The sequence below is a fragment of the Pan troglodytes genome, chromosome 18 (genome assembly GCF_028858775.2).
Source record: "Pan troglodytes isolate AG18354 chromosome 18, NHGRI_mPanTro3-v2.0_pri, whole genome shotgun sequence".
Classification (NCBI taxonomy): Eukaryota; Metazoa; Chordata; class Mammalia; order Primates; family Hominidae; genus Pan; species Pan troglodytes.
The window spans coordinates 76,285,545-76,309,023 of NC_072416.2; the positions used below are offsets into that span (position 1 = coordinate 76,285,545).

The 23,479-nt window shown below is 40.5% G+C and overlaps 1 protein-coding gene across 6 annotated transcripts in view; it reads left to right on the plus strand.

Moving 5' to 3' along the window:
* The window catches only part of WWOX (WW domain containing oxidoreductase), a 1,110,761-nt gene that overhangs the window by 44,807 nt on the left and 1,042,475 nt on the right, over positions 1 to 23,479 (plus strand). For all 6 annotated transcript variants that reach the window (XR_010152460.1, XM_009431284.4, XM_001144696.7 and 3 more), the window contains exon 5: positions 19,910 to 20,016. Coding sequence is in view for 5 of the 6 variants with exons in the window: in XM_009431284.4 (XP_009429559.4) it covers positions 19,910 to 20,016 (107 nt within the window). In the remaining variant the exon portion in view is untranslated. The remainder of the gene's footprint in view (positions 1 to 19,909; positions 20,017 to 23,479) is intronic.

Below are 23,479 nucleotides of genomic sequence, written 5' to 3' on the forward strand. Positions count from 1 at the left end.
TTAGGTTTGCATAGGAGAATCTGAGATACAGCTCACATGGAGAGCCTTTTAGCTAATGTAGCAATAATTAATAAGCTGGATAGCCTGATAGCCTGATGTTTTATTGGGGTGGTGCAAACGTGTTTTTTGCCACTACTATATATATATATATATATATATATATATATATATATATATATATATATTTTTTTTTTTTTTTTTGGTGGTGTTGTTGGAGATGGAGTTTTACTCTGTCACCCAGGCTGCAGTGCAGTGGCGCGATCTGAGCTCACTGCAACCTCTGCCTCCCAGGTTCAAGCAATTCTCCTGCCTCAGCCTCCCAATAGCTGGGATTACAGGTGCACTCTACCATGCCTGGCTGATTTTTGTATTTTTACTAGAGGTGGGGTTTTGCTATATTGGCCAGGCCAGTCTCAAACTCCTGACCTCAAGAAATCCACCCACCTTGGCCTACCAAAGTGCTGGGATTACAGGCGTGAGCCACCGTGCCTGGCCTGCCGTTACTTTTAATGGCAAAGATAATTCTTTTAATAATTAAAATTTGAAATAATTCTTTTAATAAGAATTTGCTGCTTGCCAAGAGCTCTGCAGTTATTTTATTCGATTTTCCTAACAGCTCTTAAGAGTACATCTTATTATTCCCCTTTCACAGATGAGGAAATTGAGGTTCACAGAAGTTAAGTCTATTAGTTTGCTAGAGCTGCTGTAACAAAGCACCACAAATTGGGTGGCTTAAACAACAAAATTTATTGTCTCACAGTTCTGTAGGCCAGAAGGTTGAAGTCAAGGTGTTGGCAGGTTTGGTTCCTTCTGAGGACTGGGAGGAGATACCTGTTACAGGCCTCTCTCCTTGGCTTGTAGATGAGTGTATTAGGGTTCTCTAGAGGGGCAGAATAGGATAGGTGTATTAATATTTATGAAGGGGAGTTTATTAAGGAGTATTGACTCCCACAATCACAAGCTGAGGGACAAGGAAGCCAGTTTGAGTCCTCAAACCTCAAAAATAGAGAAGCCAATAGTGTAGCTTTCAGGCTGTGGTCAAAGGCCCCAAGAGCCCCTGGCAAACTACTGGTGTAAGTCCAAGAGTCCAAAAGCTGAGGAACTTGGAGTCTGATGTTCAAGGGCAGGAAGGATCCAGCATGGGAGAAAGATAAAGGCCTGAAGACTCAGCAAGTGTGTTGTTCCATCTTCTCCTGCCTCCTTTTCTCTTGCCTCGCTGGCAGCTGATTAGATGGTACCAACCCAAATTGAGGATGGGTCTGTCTGTCTTCATCCGCTGACTTAAATGTTAACCTCCTTTGGAAACACCCGCACAGACACACCCAGGAACAGCACTTTGCATCCTGCAATCCAATCACGTTGACACTCAATATTAACCATCTCAGTGGGCTTCTTCCTGTTCACATAGTCTCCTCACTGTGTGCTGTGTCCAGATTTCCCCTTTTCATAAGGACACCAGTCCTATAGGATTAGGGCTCCCCCATTATGACCTCTTTTATCCTTAATTATGACCATAAAGGCCCCATCTCCAAATGTAGTCATGTTGGGGGTTAGGGCTTCAGTGTATGAGTTTGGGATGGCAGGGGAGCAATTCAGCTCGTAAGAATTGTAAGATTCCTGATCTGTTTCTCTTCCAAGAAACTGTTTGGTTTCATGTTGATTTTATCTCCTTTTCCGTATCTGTCTCAAAGCACTGAAGAAAATCAAGTCCACCTTGCCCTGATAAAGACTTTAAAATGGTGTTTGCTAAAATGGTGTGTGCTTAGGGGCAGCTTTGAGCCAGATAAAAATTCTAGTTGCGCATGCTTCCATAAGCTGTTTACTCTAGGAAGAATCTCTATTGGGATCTTTTGGGGAGTACTTGCCTCCCAAGTGCTTAGGCTCCCACTGCTGACAAGACCCTCTGCCTGGCAAGCCGTGCAGGTTGGAATCCTCTGTTAGGGTTCCAAAGCCTTCACCAACTCAGAGCTCTTTCTGTCTCTGTTTCTCTTTTTTGAATTTAAATTGATCCTAGTCACAATGTTCACATTACCTATGTTGGGGATCCTACCAAGACCCTCTTTTTGGCCCAGAAGCAGCAGCGGGGTGAGGGGAATGAAACAAAAATTTACAGCTGTCGAGTCTCCAGAAGTCATGTAAAATCAGCCTCAGCTGGAAGCTCCTCCGTGCATCCCTCACATTCACACAAGAAGGTGCCTGATCACAGCTGATGGTTAGATTACACGTTTCCTGAGAGGTATAGATTTCAAAATTGGTGTATTTCACCCATCCCTCATCATGGTATCCCCAAACAAAGTGTTACCAAATGAAAAACTCCTTCCCAGCTCTCCCTTCTGAGTGTCTGATTTTATTCAAGCTCAGATGGCTTCTCAGATAGCGTAAAAAGTGATGGAGAATTTCTTTTACCAATTGTATGCCCTGTGGGAACCTGGGTGCTGTAATCACTGAATATGTTATAACCAAAAAGGTCAAACTCGCAATGATTCGATGTGTTTTGTTCCGTGCATCCTGGCATGTGAAAGAAGTGAGGTAAAGAGTATAATTTACTTCCTTGTTTTAAAGCTAGCATTGCCCGTGCCTTCCACGCGGGACTGTTGTGGATATTTGACCGCTGCAAGAAAACTCACAGAAGCAGAATCTTAGGGCTTGCTTTAAATGTTATCAATTTGAATTGAGATGGTGTCAGAATTATTTTTTTTAAAGACCAAAACAACAATAGTAACAAACACACACAAGCCACTGTTAGATTTTACAAAACTTTAAAAAGTAATTATCTTAAAGATATCTAAGATAGTGATCTGGTTACATAGATTATCAGAGATACTTTTTTTTTTTGATTATCATCGATACTTTTAAAACAGCAACTACCAGGTAAGGATTATCCTTTAATTTGGTGTTTTTCTATTAAACTCAATTTGCTTTAAAGTTTTTTTACATTTTGCCTCTTTTTTGTATGTTTGAGTACCACTTCCTAACCAATCACAATAAATGTCCGGTTTGGAGTTGGAGGAGTCATTGATTTTAGGCAAGGTGATGGTGAGCCCACAGAGCACAGAGTTAATGGAACTCTGGCCGTTGATGTAGCTTCGAAGCCTGAATTTAAGTCATCTTTTTGAAAAGTTGCGTCTTAAAAAGTTACTAGCGATGGAGAATGAAAAGTCAATTTGGACACTTTAAAAGTGAGCCTCAAAAAACTGCTGAATTTTCCCAACATTGTGTTTTGAGCACTTCCGCGTGACTTTGGTAGCATAAAGAATTTAATCTTTTCAAGAGGCAAAGTAATATACCACTTTTCGCTTTTTTAATGGTGAGAGCCAAGGTCAATCTGAATTTTTCTTTTTCTTTCTTCCTTTTTTTTTTTTTTTTTTTTTTAAAAAAAAAAAAGGTGCTTGAATTAGAAAGGTAGCACATTGTCCACATGGACAGTGCAGGATGGGGCTGGCTTTTTCATTTCTGAGAGCTGGCAATGGAATGAAGGTCTTTTTTTTTTTTTTTTCTTAATTTTTCTTTTTTAAACAATTCCCTCCTAAGCATTTCTTAATTGACAGGGGTGGAAACTATGTTGCCCTTTTGGTCATTAAGAAAGTCAAGGAACGGGGTCTTTTTGGATGAGTGTGTGGGCGTAGAATCCTGGTGGCTGGCCTGCTTGCTCTAAATCATAAAGAACCCTGTCTCGAGCAGACGAGAAAGAGTAACGGAGGCCTCAATGGTGAAAGGAAATCCTGTACCAGCTGTGAAAACAATGAGACACATTCACTAATAGAATATAGCGTGCTTACAAATTCAGAGTCGGGTTCCCTTCTTCTCTTGAAGTGGCTATAAATTAATTCATCAAAATAAAAAAGGCCAAACTTCAGGATAAATCTTTCTACTTCTAAACAACCAGAAACACTTTGGTTGTCTTAGTAGATAGGAGTGTGAGTACAGAATTATACGAAGTGAGAGCATGGGTGTGTGTGTGCACGTGTGCGCGCATGCCTGTGTGTGTCATTGGTTAGTTAACAAAAGGATTGCCCTCTGAAGAACATGAACTTGGGCCAGACAGCACGTGTAGGGGGTGGAATTATGGAGCAATTGTTACTTTCTTGTATTAAGAAGAAAGGGAGCAAAAGAGCTTTGTCTTCTTGAGAACCTTTAAAAGACAGAGGTCTCTGCCTCTAAAAAGCTCCATTACATTTTTTTTTTTTAACAGGAGGCCTAAATTTTTTATTTTTTATTTTGTGCTGTTTTATTTTTCTTCCTAAGGTTGTCAGACAAGTTTATAAAAGTGCCATGTTGGCTGGGCACAGTGGCTCACGCCTGTAATCCCAGCACTTTGGGAGGCCAAGGTGGGTAGATCACGAGGTCAGGAGATCGAGACCATCCTGGCTAACACGGTGAAACCCCGTCTCTACTAAAAATACACAAAATTAGCCGGGCATGGTGGCGGGCGCCTGTAGTCCCAGCTACTTGGGAGGCTGAGGCAGGAGAATGGCGTGAACCTGGGAGGCGGAGCTTGCAGTGAGCCGAGATTGTGCCACTGCACTCCAGCCTGGGCAACAGAGCAAGACTCCGTCTCAAAAAAAAAAAAAAAAAAAAAGTGCCATGTATACTTTGATTACAAAAAATTTCATGTGGTGTTACTTTCTTTTTATTGGTGGAGGGTCTTTATGTTTTATTTTTTTGAGACAGAATCTGCTCCATCCCTCAGGCTGGAGGGCAGTGGCAGGATCGTAGCTCACTGTAACCTCGAATTCCTAAGCTCAAGTGATCTTCCTGCCTTGGCCTCCTAAAGTGCTGGGATTATACTTTGAGCCACTGTGCCTGGCTGGCCTTTGTATTGGACGTTAATACAGTTGGTTCTTTAAAGTTTGACAGTGAAGACTTTTGGAAATTAAAAAAAAAAATTGAGTATTACTTGTAACGGTCATGGTGTAAAGATCATTTTTTACTGGTTGGAAGTATAGAAGTGGGGTTAAATTAAGTCTATAATTGTAAACTATTGATGTTGGAAGAACATAGAGAGAAACTTATTCCTGTGGACTAGTGATCCCATCTCACAGCCCTTACAGATAAATGTTTGTAAAAGCAAAGAACAGTGTTAATTCTGAGCCCCAAGATGAAATATCAAGTAAAAGAGAAGAACATTTGCCAATGCAAATGTCTGGGAATGGATTCCATACAGCAGGTAGGTTTATGTAATAAAGCAGCTGAAGAGACCTCAATTCTGTGCCTTGATGGGATTACACCGAAGGGAGCACTGGTAGGCTGTTGATGAAACAGGTGGTATTTGGACCACTTCTCCCTCTTTCAGGACAGCTGCTTAGTAGGTTTAGCTTAAATTATACACATGCCAAGCATGTACACATATGAGAAGCCTATATCTCGTAATATCCACAGAGAATAGATAGCAAATCCCATGATTTGTATTTGACTGACAGTCAAGACCCTGTGGGGTGTGAGCCTGGTGGGGGCATTCCAGGCTGGTTTCTCCTGCCTCAAGGAGCTGCTTCTTGTGTGTGCTCTTAACCCTAAAGGAAGGAAACACTGTGTCTTCCTCTTCTGTCATACAGAGCCCTTCCCATGACAAATGTGTGGAGTGTTCCCTCCTTTTACGTAATTCTCCAATTTTCTGGACCGCAGCTTGGTGTCCTACAATTCAGTTTTGACACTAACGACCCAGAATCAGCACAGACCCCATGGTTGAGGGCTCAGTCCTACAGGATTATCCCCTACTTCAAATGCCAGTAGCAAGTTCAAGATTGTCAAGTGCACTTCTGACTCACTGGCTACAAATTGGGGTTCCCACGACCATCTCCTCAGGCTTGATAATTTGCTATAATGGCTCATAAAACTCAGGGAAATATTTACTTATGTTTACCTGTTTATGATAAAGGATATTACAAAGAGTACAGATGAAGCAGTACATAGGGCCAGGCATGCGGAAGGGATGTGGAGCTTCCATACCCCCTCCCGGCATGCCCCTCTCCAGGCACCACATGCTCAGCAATCTGGAAGCTCTCCAAACCCTATCGTTTAGGTTTTTGTTGATGTTGTTTTGAGATAGGGTCTCGCTCTGTTGCCCAGGCTGCAGTGCAGTGGTGCAATTATGCAGTCATGGCTCATTACAGCCAGGACCTCCCAGGCTAAAGCCATCCTCCTGCCTCAGCTTCCTGAGTAGCTGGGACTACAGTTGCACACCACCATGCCTGGCTAAGTTTTTTTGTTTTGTTTATTAGAGACGAGGTCTCAATATGTCACCCAGGCTGGTCTTGAACTCCTCAGCTCAAGCAATCCTCCTGCCTCGGCCTCCCAAAGTGCTGAGATTACAGGTGTGAGCCACTGTGCCTCTCCATTTAGGATTCTTAGAGAGGTTTTGTTACCCTAGGCATGATTACTTAAATCATTGGCCATTGGTGATTAAGTCAATCTCCAGCCCCTCCTCTTCCCCCAAGGCGGGGAATGTGGGGGTTATCAATTATTCACAACTCTCTAATTGTGAATAATAAAAGACTCTCCCCTCACCCACATTGCTCAGAAAATTTCAAAGGTTTTTGTTTTTTTAAGACAGGGTCTCGCTCTGTCACCCACCCAGGCTGGAGTGCAGTGGTGCAGTCATGGCTCACTGCAGCCTCCAACTTCTGGGCTCAAGTGATCCTCCCACCTCAGCCTCTTGAGTAACTGGGACTGCAGGTGCATGGCACTGTGGTCCACAATTTTTTTTTTTTTAGAGATGGGATCTCACTGTGTTGTCCAGGCTGGTCTCAAACCCTTGGGTTTAAGTGATCCTCTTGCCTCAGCTTCCCAATGTGCTAGGATTACAGGCATGAGACCCTATGCCTGGCCAATTTCAAGGATTTTAGGAGCTCTGTGCCAGGAACCTGGATGAAGACCCAGTGTGTATTTCTTATTATATCACAGTATCACAAATCCACAGTCACATGGTGATTGTGGTAGTTTGGGGGGCCTGATGGTGGGGTACACCTCCTTGAAGTCAGGCTACCATGCCCATTGGGGTCCTCCCCCTTTTTTGCCCTCTGATCTTGTGAGTTCTTTAACATTGGGTATCAGTGGTTTTTCTCTTACATGAAATGACAATGACACTTTATAGGGTTTCTGTAGAGAACACCTTAGAATTAGTTAATGTGTTTCATAAAGCACATGGCGTGGTACCCAGCCAAGAGTAACACTCTGAAGTGCTCCTCCTTACCTGGACCTTACAGCATCCTTTGTATAAATCAGGATGCTCCGGAAATACCTTGTTTGGAATAGGAATAGGCTCCTCCCTTTTTTTCTCACTTGCCTTGATTGCTCTGTATTAAAATTCATAAAGGCCCATGAATTATCAATTAGATAGCATTTGGTTTGTTATTTTTAGTTTCTTCCTATAGCAGGCATGTATGCATGTGTTAAAAATGGAAGTAGCGTCGACATTATGAAATGCACAAGAAGTTTTCCTGCCCCCAACCGGTAACTCTCTCCTGCAGTAATCAATGTTGGCACCTGTTTAACCACTTTGTGTCTTACGTGCACGCTGTTCGGTACTTTGACTTTTTTTCTTAATATTATAACATGGAGGCCGGGCGCGGTGGCTCACGCCTGTAATCCCAGCACTTTGGGAGGCCGAGGCGGGCAGATCACGAGGTCAGGAGATTGAGACCATCCTGGCTAACACGGTAAAACCCCGTCTCTACTAAAAATACAAAAAATTAGCCGGGTGTGGTGGCGGGCGCCTGTAGTCCCAGCTACTTGGGAGGCTGAGGCAGGAGAATGGCGTGAACCCGGGAGGCGGAGCTTGAAGTGAGCCGAGATTGCGCCACTGCACTCCAGCCTGGGTGACAGAGCGAGACTCCGTCTCAAGAGAAAAAAAAAAAAAAAAAAAAATTATAACATGGAAATGTTTCCTTGCATCTCCGTATCATTTCTCCTCATTCTTTTTAGGTGTAATACAGTATTTTGTCCTATTCATGCAATATAATTTATTTAACCTAATTGATAAAACATTTTGGCTGATTGCAGTCTGTTGTAGATAATGCCGTACTGAATATTCCTCCCACATATTTGCTCATGTCAGCAAGTCTATTTGTAGGATAAATTTCTGGTTGTGGCTGGGTCAAAGAGCATGTCCACTTCAAATTTGATAGCTATGTCCCAACTGCCCCCAAATATGTTAAGCCATTTCCTATCCCCCATCCCTCATTAATCTATGAAGTTGCCTGGTTGCCCCACATCTTTACCGACAGGACTGCCACTCAATGTAGTTACACTTGTAGAATCTGTCTGCGTGTGCCTGTCTAGGACCATGTTAATTGTAATCTTTGGGCATTTTTCTCACTCATTACTAACCAGGACTGTCACTGGCAGGTTAAATGAGAACTTATTCACCCAGCACAGTGGCAGCACTAGTAGCCAGCCTGGGGTCAGTCTTGCCTCTCGAGAGATCTCATGCAGTCAACTGGGATTTATTGTACAGCTTTACAAAACATTACGGCCTCAGCTGTACTGCCCAAACCATGCAGATGCCGCCTGGTGTATTTTAAAGATATTCCACATGAACTGACCCATTTCCCACTTCTTGAGTTGGTATCTTTTTTTGATAAATATATTTGAGATGTATTTATGTTATTAGGGCTATTTAGGAAGCTCTGTAGGGATTTGTTGCTCGCTGTATATAACACATACTTTTAAAAAGCGGGGCTGGCTATGACTTATTTTTCTCTAGAGAGACCTGTGTAGTTTTGTAATTTCTTAAGATTTGGCAGCTGTGGATCGTGTTTAGTAAGCACGATCTCTAACTCTTTGGAACTCAGAACTATGTAATTGAAATGGCCTGGGAGGCAAATGTGATCATTCAGGTAATCAAAGTAACTACACAAACAGAGGTATGGATTATCTAGTCATTGCAGATGTGGCATTGAGCATATAGGCGTGGTGTACATCTTAGAACTTCATTTGGAAATGCCTGTGGGGGAGTTGGATTTCAAGATCATCGTCAATGTCATGTCACTGTAATTTCATTTACATTAATCAGATTAGCTTGGAAAGTATGGCCTTCCTACTTTTAGGAGGATATAGGAGAAACTCATCCTTAAAGATAGTAGTCTGTTAATACAAAAACAGTCCCCACATTTGCATTGTCCCCAAATCTAACCCAAGCTGAAAGACATTAGGCCTATCTTCTTGCTCTATGCATAATGGCAGATCTCCAGGGAGGGAGAGGATGTGTGCTGGAAGATTCTACAACTTGTTGATTGGTTCCTAAAGATCGTTTTAGTGCTATGTTTGTGGGGCGGGGCTGGAGGGGGCTGGAAATCACCATCTCTGTGGCCTTTTAATTGTGCCCAGTTACAAGTAACATTTGTCCCCAGTGTTTCACAATTATAAATTAATAATAACCACCCATTAGAAATTACGGGTATTGTAAGCCCCAACTCCTTTGGGCGTCTTAATAAAAATGATAATTAAAACCATAATTTACAGTAAATGGGGACACTGCCCAAGTACATCGACAATATGGAGAAAATTAAAAAACTTAAACCAGAAGGAACCTTCCTGGCATCGGGGAAAGAAGCTGCCTTTTTCTTAGCTCCTACCTCTGTGGGAGCTTTGTCAGTATTTGAGGGGACAGGGTTCCCACCTTCATGTTTTTTGTGCCTGAGGATTCTGTGGGCGACTGTCCCCACCTGTCCCCACCTGTCCAACCTACCAGTGAGTCTCATGGTGTGCGGCTGCCTGCTCCAATGCTCTCCACCACCATGCCCAAGCCATTTCTCCCTTTGTGTTCCTGTCTGGGTAAACAACTTGCCAAGCTCACCAGTGGCCCACGGGGCACCTTGGACACCTAGACTTAGGCGGTCCCTGGCTTTGTAGATTTTTTTTGCTTCCTACATGATTTTCTAATTTATACCTTGAGCTGCTCGGGATAAGAGGGCACCTCGTCCATTCCTGGCTGGTCACAAGGCCACAGTATCTTGAGCGGGTCCACTGTGACCACTGGAGGTACTGTAAATGGATAAAATAATAATATGAATAATAACTCATAGTGTTTACTCCCTGCCTAAATCCACAGGCTCCCGCTGCCTACAGAGGAGTCCCACAGTTTTCGCTTGCTTCATGGAGCTTCATCTCTGTTGTATTGATGTGATTTATTTACACGGAGTTGCTCCCCAATCCTTGATCTTTTTTTTTTTTTTGCCAAGCACCCTGCCTTTTTGCTTCTCTGTTTCATCTTTATCTCTCCTTCCAGTAAAGTTCTTGGCCCAGAGGTTCTGCTGCCACTCAGTGACATTTGTGAAATGCAAGGGAGCTTGCACCATGGGTCCAAGCTCCTGTAGATCCCTGAGCCTGCTACCCTTGTGCTTCTCTGTCCACGCAAAGCCAAGTGCTACTGCGGGGTTTTCCAAGGCATAGCTAGCATCCTAATATTCTCACACTTGACAGAGTAGGGTTTGACATGGTTTAAATAAAATCTCAACCAGATCAGTGGGAGATGTTCTTTGAGATTCGGTGATTGAGGTGTGAACATATGGACTGAGGGTGTTTTGTGGTAAGGCTTGAGTCATGTCTCTAGCAAGGATGTTTCCTGGATAATGTGCACTGAGCATCAAGTGCCTGCAGTGGCCTGGCGGGTAATGCCAGCAGCACGGGTGATGATCATGGTCAACATGACCAACTAGAAAGCCCAAACCCCACCTCTAGCTGACAGTGGCTTCTCAGCTAACCTGTCACCACGTGGGATTGGGCCCCCAGTGGTGTAAGCTTTTTCAGAGAAGCTACACATCTAGCTTTTGGACCTGTGATCTCCCCAGTGTTTTAATGCTGGCAACTAATTCAAATTAGGAAGGAAGGAAGGAAGAGAGGTTGGAAGGGAGAGAGAGAAAGAAGGAGCAAAGGAGAAAAGAAAGGAGAGAAGGAGGAAGGGAGGGAGGAAGGAAGGAAAGAAAAGGAAGGAAAGGAAAGGGAAGGAAGGAAGGGAAGGGAAGAAAGTATGGGCCACACAAAACAGGTCTGTGGGCTTGACTTGTCCTCTGATCATCAGTTTGTGACCTCTGTTCTAAAGAGTGAAAACTATGTAAGATAGTATAAGATAAGTAGGTATTTAAATTACTTTGCACCTTTTCCATTTCATAGAACTTGAATGTTTGTGTTCAAAGCTTAAAACCCAAGACAGTGAGCTATTAAGCCTCCGTGGCCACGTCATTTTTCTGATTGCATCTGATGTAACAAGTGCTAGAAAAACTGATGCTGTTCATTGCTTTAAAACGTCTTTCTTTATTTTCTTGGTATTATTAGGTTTACATATTCTTCCGAACACACTCTTGCCATCTCCATGCAGTTAAGCTAGTTCAATTTAAACATTGTCATAAAGTTAATTTTTTATAAGATGAATCAGGTTATTAAATTTAGTAAACCATTGCCTTCATTATTTTGCACAAACTTTGGCACTGTGCAGAATAGGCTTAGCACTACTACATTTAGCTAATTAAACTGGCCGTCAGCTGCAGTATTACAAGAGTGAGGGATGTTATTCTCTTGGGTTTTATCCAGGACTTTAACAGTAGGTAGCATTATTAAACTTTTTTTTATATAAAACTCCACACTCTAGAGATATGGTTTACTATAAAAGTGTTATTGTCCTTCCTGTTAAACTATCATCTTTTGAAATAGCCATGCTTTGTTTCTGTTCCAAAGGCAATTGTAAAGGGTAAGAAAATGGAGTTGTCTATTGCAGCTTTTAAAAGTAGACTAGCAACGGGTAATGCATTGCTTAGATAAAGGAAGATGTAAGAACCAGAGTGTAATTTCACAAGACACAGAGACAGATGGCTTACCCATAACTACAGTCAGGAATTCTCTAAAGGAGAGAGGGTGGAAGCTTGAGCCTGTAGCCTGTTGCTGCTGTCTTGTCAGATGTGCCCTTTCTGGTAATAAAAAGTCCTTTGCCGTGGATTATTTTGTCAAGTGAGATAGCATGACTTAACAGGTTTGTTTGGGAAAATAAAATTTGATAGAAAAACGGCATGCTTTTCCCCCACAGATTTCTTGGTAGCATCATTCAAAACTACAGTGAGCAGTATCTTTGCAGGATTTTAATATTTATTCATTATTATAAAGGAAGGAAGAGGGCCATCGTGTTGCAGTTTGAAACAGCCTGGGTTGTTTTAAAATAGTCCAGAGCTGCAGCCTATTAGTAGTCTGCAAGAACCATTTGTTTCTTCAGCAGATATTTATTGAATCCTACTGGGTGCTAGTCTGGCGAAATATGGAGATTGGAGGGCGTAAGGCTCAAGGAGCTTACCTGAGAAATTGGATAAATAAAGCTCTGTACTGGGTGTGGTGGCTCACGCCTGTAATCCCAGCACTTTGGGAGGTCAAGGTGGGTGGGTCATTTGAGGTTAGGAGTTCGAGAGCAGCCTGGCCAACATGGTGAAATCCCGTCTCTACTAAAAATACAAAAATTAGCTGGGTGTGGTGGCACGCGCCTGTAATCCCAGTTGCTGGGGAGACTGAGACATGAGAATCGCTTGAATCCCTGCGGTGGAGGTTCTAGTGAGCAGAGATTGCAGATTGCACCGCTGCACTCCAGCCCGGGTGACAGAGTGAGACTCTGTCTCAGTCAGTCAATCAGTCAATCAATCAAGTTCTGGAACCTGCCTGGCCTTGCGTTATATCGATGCTTTCTCAATCTGTTAAAAACGTAGCTGCTAATGAATGACTAAGAATTGTGTTTACTCTCATTTCCACTCTCTTACATCTTTTTTTTTTTTCTTTTAATACCCTGTGATGAAACTGTGAAGAAAGATATTCCTGATCATTGCTTTGACCTGGAAATTTCAAAGGGACCCAGAGTCCACCATTCCGTCCAAGATCTTCTGGGTGTGTGAAGTCCCGGGCTCACAAATGCAGCTGTGTTTGGTCACTGTGTTGCTTGCATTTGGCTGTCAGCATCTCATTAGCCTGATTGTTGGGGCAGATCAGTCAGCAAGACTTTGTTTGGTGCCTGCCCCCAGCCAGCTGGGCTACAAAACCTGGCATTTTACTTCTCTCATTTTCCCCAAATGATCTAGGTGTCTTTTGCTCACTGGTGATAAGGGGTGACATTGGTATCACAGGTAAAAATGAGTAAATTTGAGATTATTGTCGTCTTGCTTTAAAGGTTGGAGATACAGCTTCAAAAACCTTTTACTACCCACATACTCAAGGGGAGTCAAATGGATTTAGGTGTTAAATACTTCAGGTTTGAAATCCTTTGTGCATTATTTCAGCATCTGATTTAAGTATCAGAGGTCATCTTTAGGTAATAAGTAAGTATTTTGGAATATGGGATTTGGCAAAATCTCAAGAAATAATTTCAAGTTGTCTCAGCAATGAGGTTAAATTGTGCTCCAGAGTCCATATTCAGACAAACGGAATGGTGGAGCCCGAGGCTGATTTCTTTGAATTCTGGTTGGTATTAAAGTCATTCAGCCCTCGGGTTACCATTGGTAGCACATCTAGGAGCAAGTTTTAATTTTTTAGTCATAGTGACTGTGCTGGATTTGGTAGGTCGTACAAATTGGGGAAGAGGCATAGGACACCAAGGATTTTGCAAAAAGCAGGCAACTAACATTTGTTTTCCACCTACTATGATTATGTTAGGCTCTCAATATATGTTTACCACTTATTCCCCATTTTACAGAAACGATAACTGAGTTTCACATGGGTTCAAGGCGTGACCTTAGATCCCACAGCTTGTACGTGGTTAGAACTGGCAGCAACACAAGTGTGTCCAACTTGAGTTTTCCTCTGTGCTATGCTGATTTTCCTCGAGAAGTATTCTGTATAAATAGACTGTTTTCTATGAAGATTAGGCCTGTGGGAGTGATATGAATGAATGAACTTTACTAGGCTCTTTCACATGGTGATGTCAGGAAGATAACAGTATGCTGATTTTGCATGCATATTAACATTATCTTGTAAACAATAATTTATGGCCGTTTGACATGGGTTTGGCTGAATTGCATGGCTGCCTTCTCTAGTAGAATTGACTACTTTGTTATTGTACTGTACTCTATATGGTCTTCCACCACAGATTACAAAATGTGGTATTTTTTAGTTTAGAGCAATGGCTTGGTGTTCAAGTTCTGGATTAGACCGCCTCTTCTTTTTCCTCCCTCCCTCCCCTCCCCTCCTCTCCTTTCCCCTTTTTTGAGATGACTTTAAAATATAGATTCATATTTTTAAAATATACAGAACTTTTTCAGTTTTCCATTTCTTCTTGTGGCAACTTTTTTTGTAGTGTTTTTCTAGGAATTTGTCTTTTTTACCTGTATTGTAAATTCACTGGTATAAAGTTGTTCACCATATCTTAAGATCTTCTTAGGGTTCATAGGATCTGTAGTCCTTTTCTTTATTTTTCATTTTTAAAAACAACTTTATTGAGGTATGATTGACGTACAAAAAGCCTTACGTATTTGATGTATAGAACTTGATAAGTTTGGAGATAAGTATATACCTGTGAAACCATTATATTTTATAAGTACATGATACAATATGAGCACAGTACTATATGGTAGATCTCTAGGGCTTTTCCATCTGGCGTACCTGAAACTTCATACCCTTTGGCTAATACCTCCTTGTTTCTCTCTCCCCTCAGCCCTTTGCCTCCACCATTCTATTTTTTGCCTCTATGAGTTTGAGTGTCTTAGATTCCTCATATAAATTGTATCATGTAGTATTTGTCCTTCTGTGTCTGGCTTATTTCACTTAGCATAATGTCCTTCAGGTTCATCCATGTTGTTGCAAATAGCAGAATTTCCTTCATTCCTAAGGCTGAATAATATTCCATTGTGTGTGTTTGTGTGTGTGTGTGTGTGTGTGTGTGTTTGTGTGTGTGTCTTCCACATTTCCTTTATCCATTCATTCATCAGTAGAAATTTAGGCTGCTTCCATGTCTTGACTAGTATGAATAATGCTCCAGTGAACATGAGAGGGCAGACATATTGTTGTGATCCTGATTTGAGTTTCTTTGGATATGTATCCAGAAGTAGGATTGCTGGATCATAATCCAGCAATTTTTAATTCTTGTTTCATTTTTTGAGGAACCTCCATACTGTTTTTCATAATAGTTGCACCAATTTACATTCCACTAAGGAATGTAAGTTTCTCACGTATAAGGGGGCTCTTGTTTCCACACCCTGAACCACACTTGTTATCTTTCATTTTATGATGAGAACCACCTTAACAGGTGTGAGGTGACATCTCACTGTGGTTTCAATTTGCATTTTCCTGAGAATTAGTGACAGTGAGCCCCTTTTCATACACTTGGCTATTTGTATGTTTTCTTTGGAGAATTGTCTATTTGGTTCCTTTGCTTGTTTTTAAAATCTGTGGTTTTTTTTTTTTTTTTTTTTTTTTTGCTATTGGGTTTTAGGAGTTCCTTATATATTTTGGATATGAACACTATCAGTTATGAGGTTTGCAAGTATTTTTTACTATTTTGTAGCTTGCCCTTTCAGTGTCTTGATTGTTTTCTTTAACGTGCAGAAGCTTTTTAGTTTTATGTAACCTCACTCGTCTAGTTTTGCTTTTGTTACTTATGCTTTTATGTGGCATAATGATGTCCTTTTATTCATCCCTGATATTGGTTGTTCAAGCCCTCTCTTTCTGTCTCTGTCTCTCTCTCTGTCATTCTTGCTAGCCCTTTATCAATTTTATTAGTTTTTTCAATTGACAGACTTTTAGCTTCTTTTTTTCTCTGTATTTTATGTTTGTTTTAGATTTATAAGTTTCTCCTTTCTCCTTTTATTTCCATCGTTCTGCTTTCTTTAGGCTTAATTTGCTGGGTTATTTTCCTAATGTAATGGATGCTTAGATCATCTTGGATGCTTAGATCATCATTTTTTCTTTCTTTCTTTTTTTTTGGAGCAAGATCTCACTCTGTCACCCAGGCTGGAGTGAAGTGGCATGATCATCCTCCTGAGTAGCTGGGACCACAGGTGTGCACCACCACGCCCAACTAATTTTTTGTAGAGATGGAATTTTGCCATGTTGCCCAGGCTGGTCTCGAACTCTCGGGCTCAAGCGATCCACCCGCCTCGGCCACCCCGATTCCTGGGATTACAGCCATGAGCCACTGTGCCTGGTCTTCTTTTTAATATATGTAGTTAAGGCTATAGATTTTCTTTTAACCATGGCTTTAGCTATACTCCTTAAGTTTGTATATGTGTTTGTAATTACTGAGTTTAAAATATTTCTAACTTTCATTGTAATTTTTTGAGCCATAATGTCTTATTTATTTATACATATATTTCCAGAAATGAGAATTTTCTGGGATCTTATTATTGATTTGTAATTTAATTCCATTGCGGTCAAAGAGCATACTTTCTAATTTTAATCTTTTGAAATTCATTGAGACTTGCTTTTGCCCCTGCAAATCATCAGTTTTGGTAAGTATTCTTGAAGTACTTGAGTATATTTTGCTGTTGCTTTCAGTGTTTATCATATTCAATTATTTTCAGTTTATCAATTAAGTTGTTCAAATCTTCTATATACTTTGTGTTTGTCTGCTTATTTTATCTGTTACTAAGAGGGATATGCTAAAATTGTCCGTTATAATTGTGAATTTGTCTATTTATTGTCCTAATTCTGTCAATTTTTGACATATTTGAGAGGCTCTATTATTAAGTACATATAAATTTAGAATTGTCATGTATTCTTGGTGGATTGAAATTTACCATTGTGAAATATTCAGCACTTTCTCTTGTAATGCTTCTTGCTTTAGAGTCTTTTTTTTCTGAAATTAGTACAGCTATATCAGATTTCTTTTGGCTCGTGTTATACAGTATACCTTTTCTATTCTTTAATTTTTTTATCCTTATGTTTAAATAAGGTATAAAACATAATGTACATTCTTTTATAAGGAGAGTATATGTATATTTATGTTTTCTTCAGTCTGACAAACTTTTTCTTTTAATTGCTGTCTTTAGGCCATTTATATTTAATGTAATGACAGATATATTTGGGTTTGGGTTTAAATATACCACCTTATTATTGGCTTCCTGTTAAGTTATTCTATATTCCTCTTTCCCTTATTTCTATCCTTTCTTTCTCTTTTTTCTTTTCCTTTTTCCTTTCTCTCTCTCTCTCCCTTTCTCTTTTTTCTTTTCCTTTTTCCTTTCTCTCTCTCTCTCCCTTTCTTTCTCTTTCCTTTCTTTCTTTCATTTAAATTGAGACAGGGCCTTGCTCTGTCACCCAGGCTAGAGTGCAGTGGCATAATCATAGCTCACTGTGGCCTTGAACTCTTGGACTCAGGCAATCCCTCGACATCAGCCTTCTGAGTAGCTGGGACTACCGGTACCTGCCACCACACCTGGCTATTTCTTTTTTAATTTAAATTTTTGTAGAGACAGAGTTTTGCTATGTTGCCCAAGCTGGTCACAAGTGATCCTCATGCCTTGGCCACCCACGGTGCTAGAATTACAGGCCACTGTACCTAGTCATCTTCTCTCCTTTCTTGCCTTTTTATCATTCTACTTTTCTTCTCCATTAGCTTTTTAAATTTGTAGAGATTTACATCTTGCATCTTTGACTTATTAAAATCTAATATAAATCAGTATTATATCACTTCCTGGAGAAGACAAGAACCTTAGGATACTTTACTTCCATTACTCACCTCCTAGGTTAAGCATTGTTATTATTATTGATATAGTAATTTTTGCTATATATTTTAAAACTCACAGAGTTCACTCTTACCATTTGGATCTTAACATGTCATTACCCTTTATGTTGCTCTTTGTTACTTTCTGCATCTCTGGGTTTATAGCTAAGGTCATTTTCCTCCTGCCTGAAGAGCATCCTTTAGTGTTTCCTCTAGTGTGGGTCTATACGCGACACTAGGTGTAGTGTAGGTGACAAACAAAAAGCAGGTTTCATTTGCTTAAAATTTTTGTTCTCTTCCTTTATTTTTCAAGAATATTTTCACTAGGTATAGAATTGTAAGATGAAAGTTTTATTTTTTTCAGCTGTGGCTTCCATCATTTTCCTGAGAGGTATAACTATCAGTCTTGTAGCTACTGGTCTCTAACTACTTCTAAAACTATCTGCAGTTTTTAGCAGTTTTACTCTGATGTGCCTTGCTTTGACATGTATGTGTATATATGTGTATCTACACACACATACACACATAGAGATACACACATATATATTTCTGTTTGTGGCTCACACAGACATAAATATATATATACATACAAACGTACATTTCTGGTTGTGGCTTGCACATATATATATATATACACACACACACATACATGTAGACACACACATTTATACATATACATGTCAACACATACACATACATATTTCTGCTTATGGCTCAGGATACTTCTTGAATTTGTGGCTATATATGCGTCATTGATTTTGTAACATTATCAGCCATTCTGTCTTCAAATATTGCTTTTCTTAGTCTATTTCACTTGTTTTGGAACTCAGATTACATGTATGTGTAAGAGCCTGGGAGAATGTGTTTCATATGTCTCTTTTTTGCTTTGTTTTATTGTGTTATTTTTTTCTTTTTATGCTTCACTTTGGATTTTTTTATTAACTTATTTTGTAGTTTCCTCAATCTTGTCGTCAGCTGTGTCTTGTATTCTGTTAACCTATATGTTGAATTCTTCTTTACTCTTATTACTCTTATTTTGTTTAAGTTTCAGAATATCTATTTGATTTTTTTTATTGTTTCTAATTCCCTGGCAAAATTCTCCATCTTGCCTTTTTGTTCCTTGAACTTATCAGTCAGACTTATTTTAATCACTGTTTCTGAATAACTTGATTAGACAGATCTCCTGTGCATTTATTTCCATTTTTTTCCCCTCTGGCTTTTGGTGAAGTTTTTTCTTTTTGTATGCTTAGCTATTTTGTTTGAATGTCTGAGAGTTTATATGAGTATTTGAAATAATTATAGTGGTAATTTGAGACTCTAGATAATGGTATCTTCCTCCAGAGAACATTTTCTCTTGCTTCTGGAAATTGGATAGATAGGGACTGATCACTTTAATCAAACTAGGAATTGAAATGGCCTGAAGCTGAGTTTCCACTCTTGTGAAGGCTGGACTGTCTCTTGTTATTACAGCAAGGGTATAACTCTTTAGGATCCCGACCAAAGATTTGGTGTGTTTACCGTGGCCCTTTCCTGGTGGGTCCTGAGCTCAAATTTATGTCTTTTTCCCTGTTATAAAATTGCCAAAAGCTCAGCCCATCTTCTCAGGCTTCCAACCACTATGTTTGGAAATGAAATATGCCTTGAAGGAAAAAAGCTGCCAAATGCTGGCCTTGCAATTTTTGCAGATCTTGGCCCCCAAAATTCTTAGTCATAGTGCCCTTCTGATGCCTTCAGACAGATATGGGTGTGTATGCACGTGTGTTATTTTGTCCATCTTTTCTAATTGTTCTCAGTAGGAAATGGGGCTAAGAAACCTAGGTAACACTGGTGGAAGCAGAGGTGCTGGGGACACTTACCATAGAGTGGAGCATAAAGTCCTTATCGTGGGCACAGGATCTGGTCATTATTGATGGTTAAATGGCTGGACATGCCGTGAACTCTTCTATGTCCCAGTCTTCATCTTTGAAATCACTGCATCCCTAGGACAAGTTTTCTCACCATCACAGTGTTGACAGTCCGGGCCAGATGGTTCTGTGTTGTCAGGGGCTGCCCTGTTCATGGGAAGATGTTTTGTAATGCCTGGTGTTTACCCACTAGATGCCAGTAGGACTCTACCCCACAACCGTGGCCACTGAAAATGTATCCAGACATTTGCTTCTGTGCCCTGGGGGTCAAAATCACCCCTGGTTGAGAACTTGGGGTAATTTAAGTGGTGCTCCGGTAAAGGCCATTCAACATGACTCACTGTGTTGATGTTATGTTTTCTAACATTGACTTTCCTTTAAACCATAGGGTTCGAAACTGCCAAGTCTTTTGCCCTCCATGGTGCACATGTGATCTTGGCCTGCAGGAACATGGCAAGGGCGAGTGAAGCAGTGTCACGCATTTTAGGAGAATGGGTAAGCGCTTGACTGTTGTTGTTTTTTTTAATTGTCAAATACACATGCCGGGCTAACCACATGGAGATTTTAGTGGAGTGTGTAAAGTTTATTGCTCTTGGAATCATGTCTTTATTTTTAAAGTCATCTTCACTTTGTTTGTTTTATGAATGAAAGCATGAGCAAGTCCATTATTATTCACGCATTTGTTTATAGTTCATTGTCAGTGTCATCTGCTTTATTAATCAGGGGTTTGAGAATGTTTATTCGTTTAACTCATTTATTAAGAAAAATAAAACGTGGTGAACGCCCATGATTACAACTAGGAGGCTGTTATGCTTATGGTTTTTAAGATTAGAAAGAAGGAGGCTTTAACCCTATCTCTGATTTCTTACTTTTCTCTGTCTATGTAGAAGCTGATGTTGATACGTGTCTCCATAAATATTTACTAAGGGCTTGCATTAGTCTTGGGACCAAGGATATAGTATTAAACGAAACAGAATCCCTGCCCTGATAGGCTTACCTTCTAGGTAGGAAAAATAGACCATAGTCAAGTTTAATATTTATCATAATGTCAGTAAATAAAGGACTGTAAAGCAGAGGAAGGTGGGGGGAGTGATAGCGTGAGCGTGATGGAGTCATCAGCAGGGAGCCTTCCAAAGTTGTGACATTTGATCTGAGACCTGAATGAAGTAGAGGTAAGCCATGCAGATGTCAAGAGAAGTATTCTCTTAGCAGTGAGAACAGCATATGCTAAGGCTCAGAGGTAGGCACAAGCCTGGAGATTTCAAGGATCATCAGGGAAGCTAGTGTGGCTGGAGATGAATGGAGTGGGTAGGAGAGGTGCTGTTGGGGGATGGGTGTCTGGTAGACTCTGAGATAGCGGTGAGGAAGACATTAGAGGGTTTGAGCTAGAGAGTGATGTGAGCTGTTTGATTTTTGAAACATCGCTGGATTTCAGAATGAAGTCCAGACTGCATTCATTCACTTTTCATTCATTCACATATTCATGAAGTGCACCTCTGTGATAGGTGCTGGGGTCAACTGTTAAGGACAACAGACATTGCCACTGTCTTCGTAGAGCTTTCAGCCTGTTGTGGAAGACAAATTTAGTCAAAAAACACAGATCTTAATGTAAACTTGAAAAAGCAGTGAGTGGTCCTAGGAATCAGTAACGATGCCAGGGAGTTGGGAGAACTTTGGGGTCCCCAAGGAAGAAGTGATTGAACTAAGATCTGAAGAAAGACCTGAAGAGGGTGGAGAAGGGTCAGATGGGGTAGGGGAATGGCAGGTGCAGAGGCCCTGGGAGGAGGGGGAGGAGGAGATAGAGCAGCGTGTTTGGGAGCAGAGCCTGAAGGGGGCTGGATACACCCTGTGGAGGCTGTCATCATTTTTGAATGCTGTGAAAGATTTCTTGCCATTTGAAGAAATAGACCACAGTGTACTTAAGAAAATTTTTGGTACTCTGGACTGAAAAGTAATGAAAATAAAGAAAAGGAAGATTTATTTCTGCTTTTTCAGTGTATTTATGATGAAATATTTGAAATTCAGTATATTTGAAATGAGCCCTTATCTTGAGCTCACTGGGCTTATTATTTTGGGTTTAATAAAGAAGACAGAGTCTTACTTTTTCTGATCATTTTATTGTCTTTCTGACTAATGTTAAAAAGTAGTAACCTCTAGTAGGTGGGATAGTAGTAATCTTTAGAGATGTATTGAGAAGAGTACAAATGGGAATACGTGCATCTTATTTGAATCTACACGCAGAATGGGAAGGTGAAAAATGAAATGTGAAAGTCGTTCTTGGTCCTTCTCTTGGAAGATAAACATTATGTATTCTTCCAGAAAAAGGTTATCTATATACCAGCAAACACACTCACATTCTGTTCTGTACTTTTGTTTTTTAAACTTAGTACTACAGGAGATCTCTTATTAGTGCATATAGATCTACTTCATTGTTTTAACTGCTGTATAATATTCCATCATGTGCTTATGCTATAAGCAGTCTTCCCTTTGGTGGCCATTTAGGTTGTTTGCATTGTTTTGCTATTTGTTATTCCAAGCAATGGTGTTTCACAGTTCTCTCTTTCTTGCATCAGTCTTTCTTACAATTTCATCTGATATTGGGCCTAAACTATGCTGCTGTGAACATTCTTTATTTATGCATTTGTGAGTACATGCCTAGGGCAGAATCTTAGCAGTGGACTCCTTGATTCAAAGGGCATATGCATTTAAAATTTTGGTAACAGTTCCCGAGTCATTTTCTTTTTTCTTTTTTTTTCTTTTTTCTTTTTTCTTTTTTTTTTTGAGACTGAGTTTCACTCTGTCGCCAGGCTGGAGTGCAGTGGCACAATCTCGACTCACTGCAACTTTCACCTCCTGCGTTCAAGCAATTCTTCTGCCTCAGCCTCCCAAGTAGCTGGGACTATAGGCACGCGTCACCACGCCCAGCTAATTTTTGTATTTTTAATACAGACGGAGTTTCACCATGTTGGCCGGGATAGTCTCGATCTCCTGATCTCATGATCTACACACCTAGGCCTCCCAAAGTGCTGGGATTACAGGCATGAGCCACCGTGCCCGACCTCCCGAGTCATTTCTTATCTTGTTGCTCCAATTTCCATTCCCACTGACAGTGTAGACAGACAACTGCTGAGGGCTTGCAGTGTTCTTGGGACTAACAGGAGGGCATGTCAAAATTGTAAAACTCTGCCTATTTGATGTAATATTTGAAACTAGAAAGGTAAAATTCCAGGGATGCTAGTGACACTATGGTAATCTGATTGTACCGTGACATTCATGTTTAAACCAGTCTTGGAAGATAATGCTGCAGCACAACTGTTTTTGCATCATTAAATTTATCCTCTTCTTTTCTGAGAACACAATATATATGAGAACACATTCATCTGCATTTATCCTATTTTAATTATTGTTTGATGCTTAGAGCAGAAATTCCTGGACCTGCCCCAATTAGCGATGGGACCTTGGGTAAGCCTCTGGATCTATTTGGAGCCTCTGTTTCCTCATCTTTAAGGAAAAAGGTTGGATGGATGATGTCAAAGACCCACTGTTCAGTCTTTCTTTCTTATATTTTGAGCCATAATTGGGTCCCTGTGAGTCAATTTCAGATGATAGAATTTGCTGTTTTATAGTTTTACTCTAACATATAGTACCTTGAGGTAGACCGGTGATCCCAGACTAAGAATTATTCGGAATCATTCACCGTCGGGGACACAGAAAAAGGAAAATGGAACAGAAACAAAACTAATACACGCGGCTCCGGATGTTTAAAATTAGATTTGATAGGTTGTAGGCTGAAGAAACTCAACCTGTTCATCATCTCTCATCTTTTCACTAGTTCTCTGTGTATGCCATTATATTGTGTTCCTCATTTTCCCAAGATGATGATTATGGAAACTCAAATTTTGCACCAGAAGCTGTAGTTACCATTTCATTCCATTGCACCATTCATACCCTGCAGAGA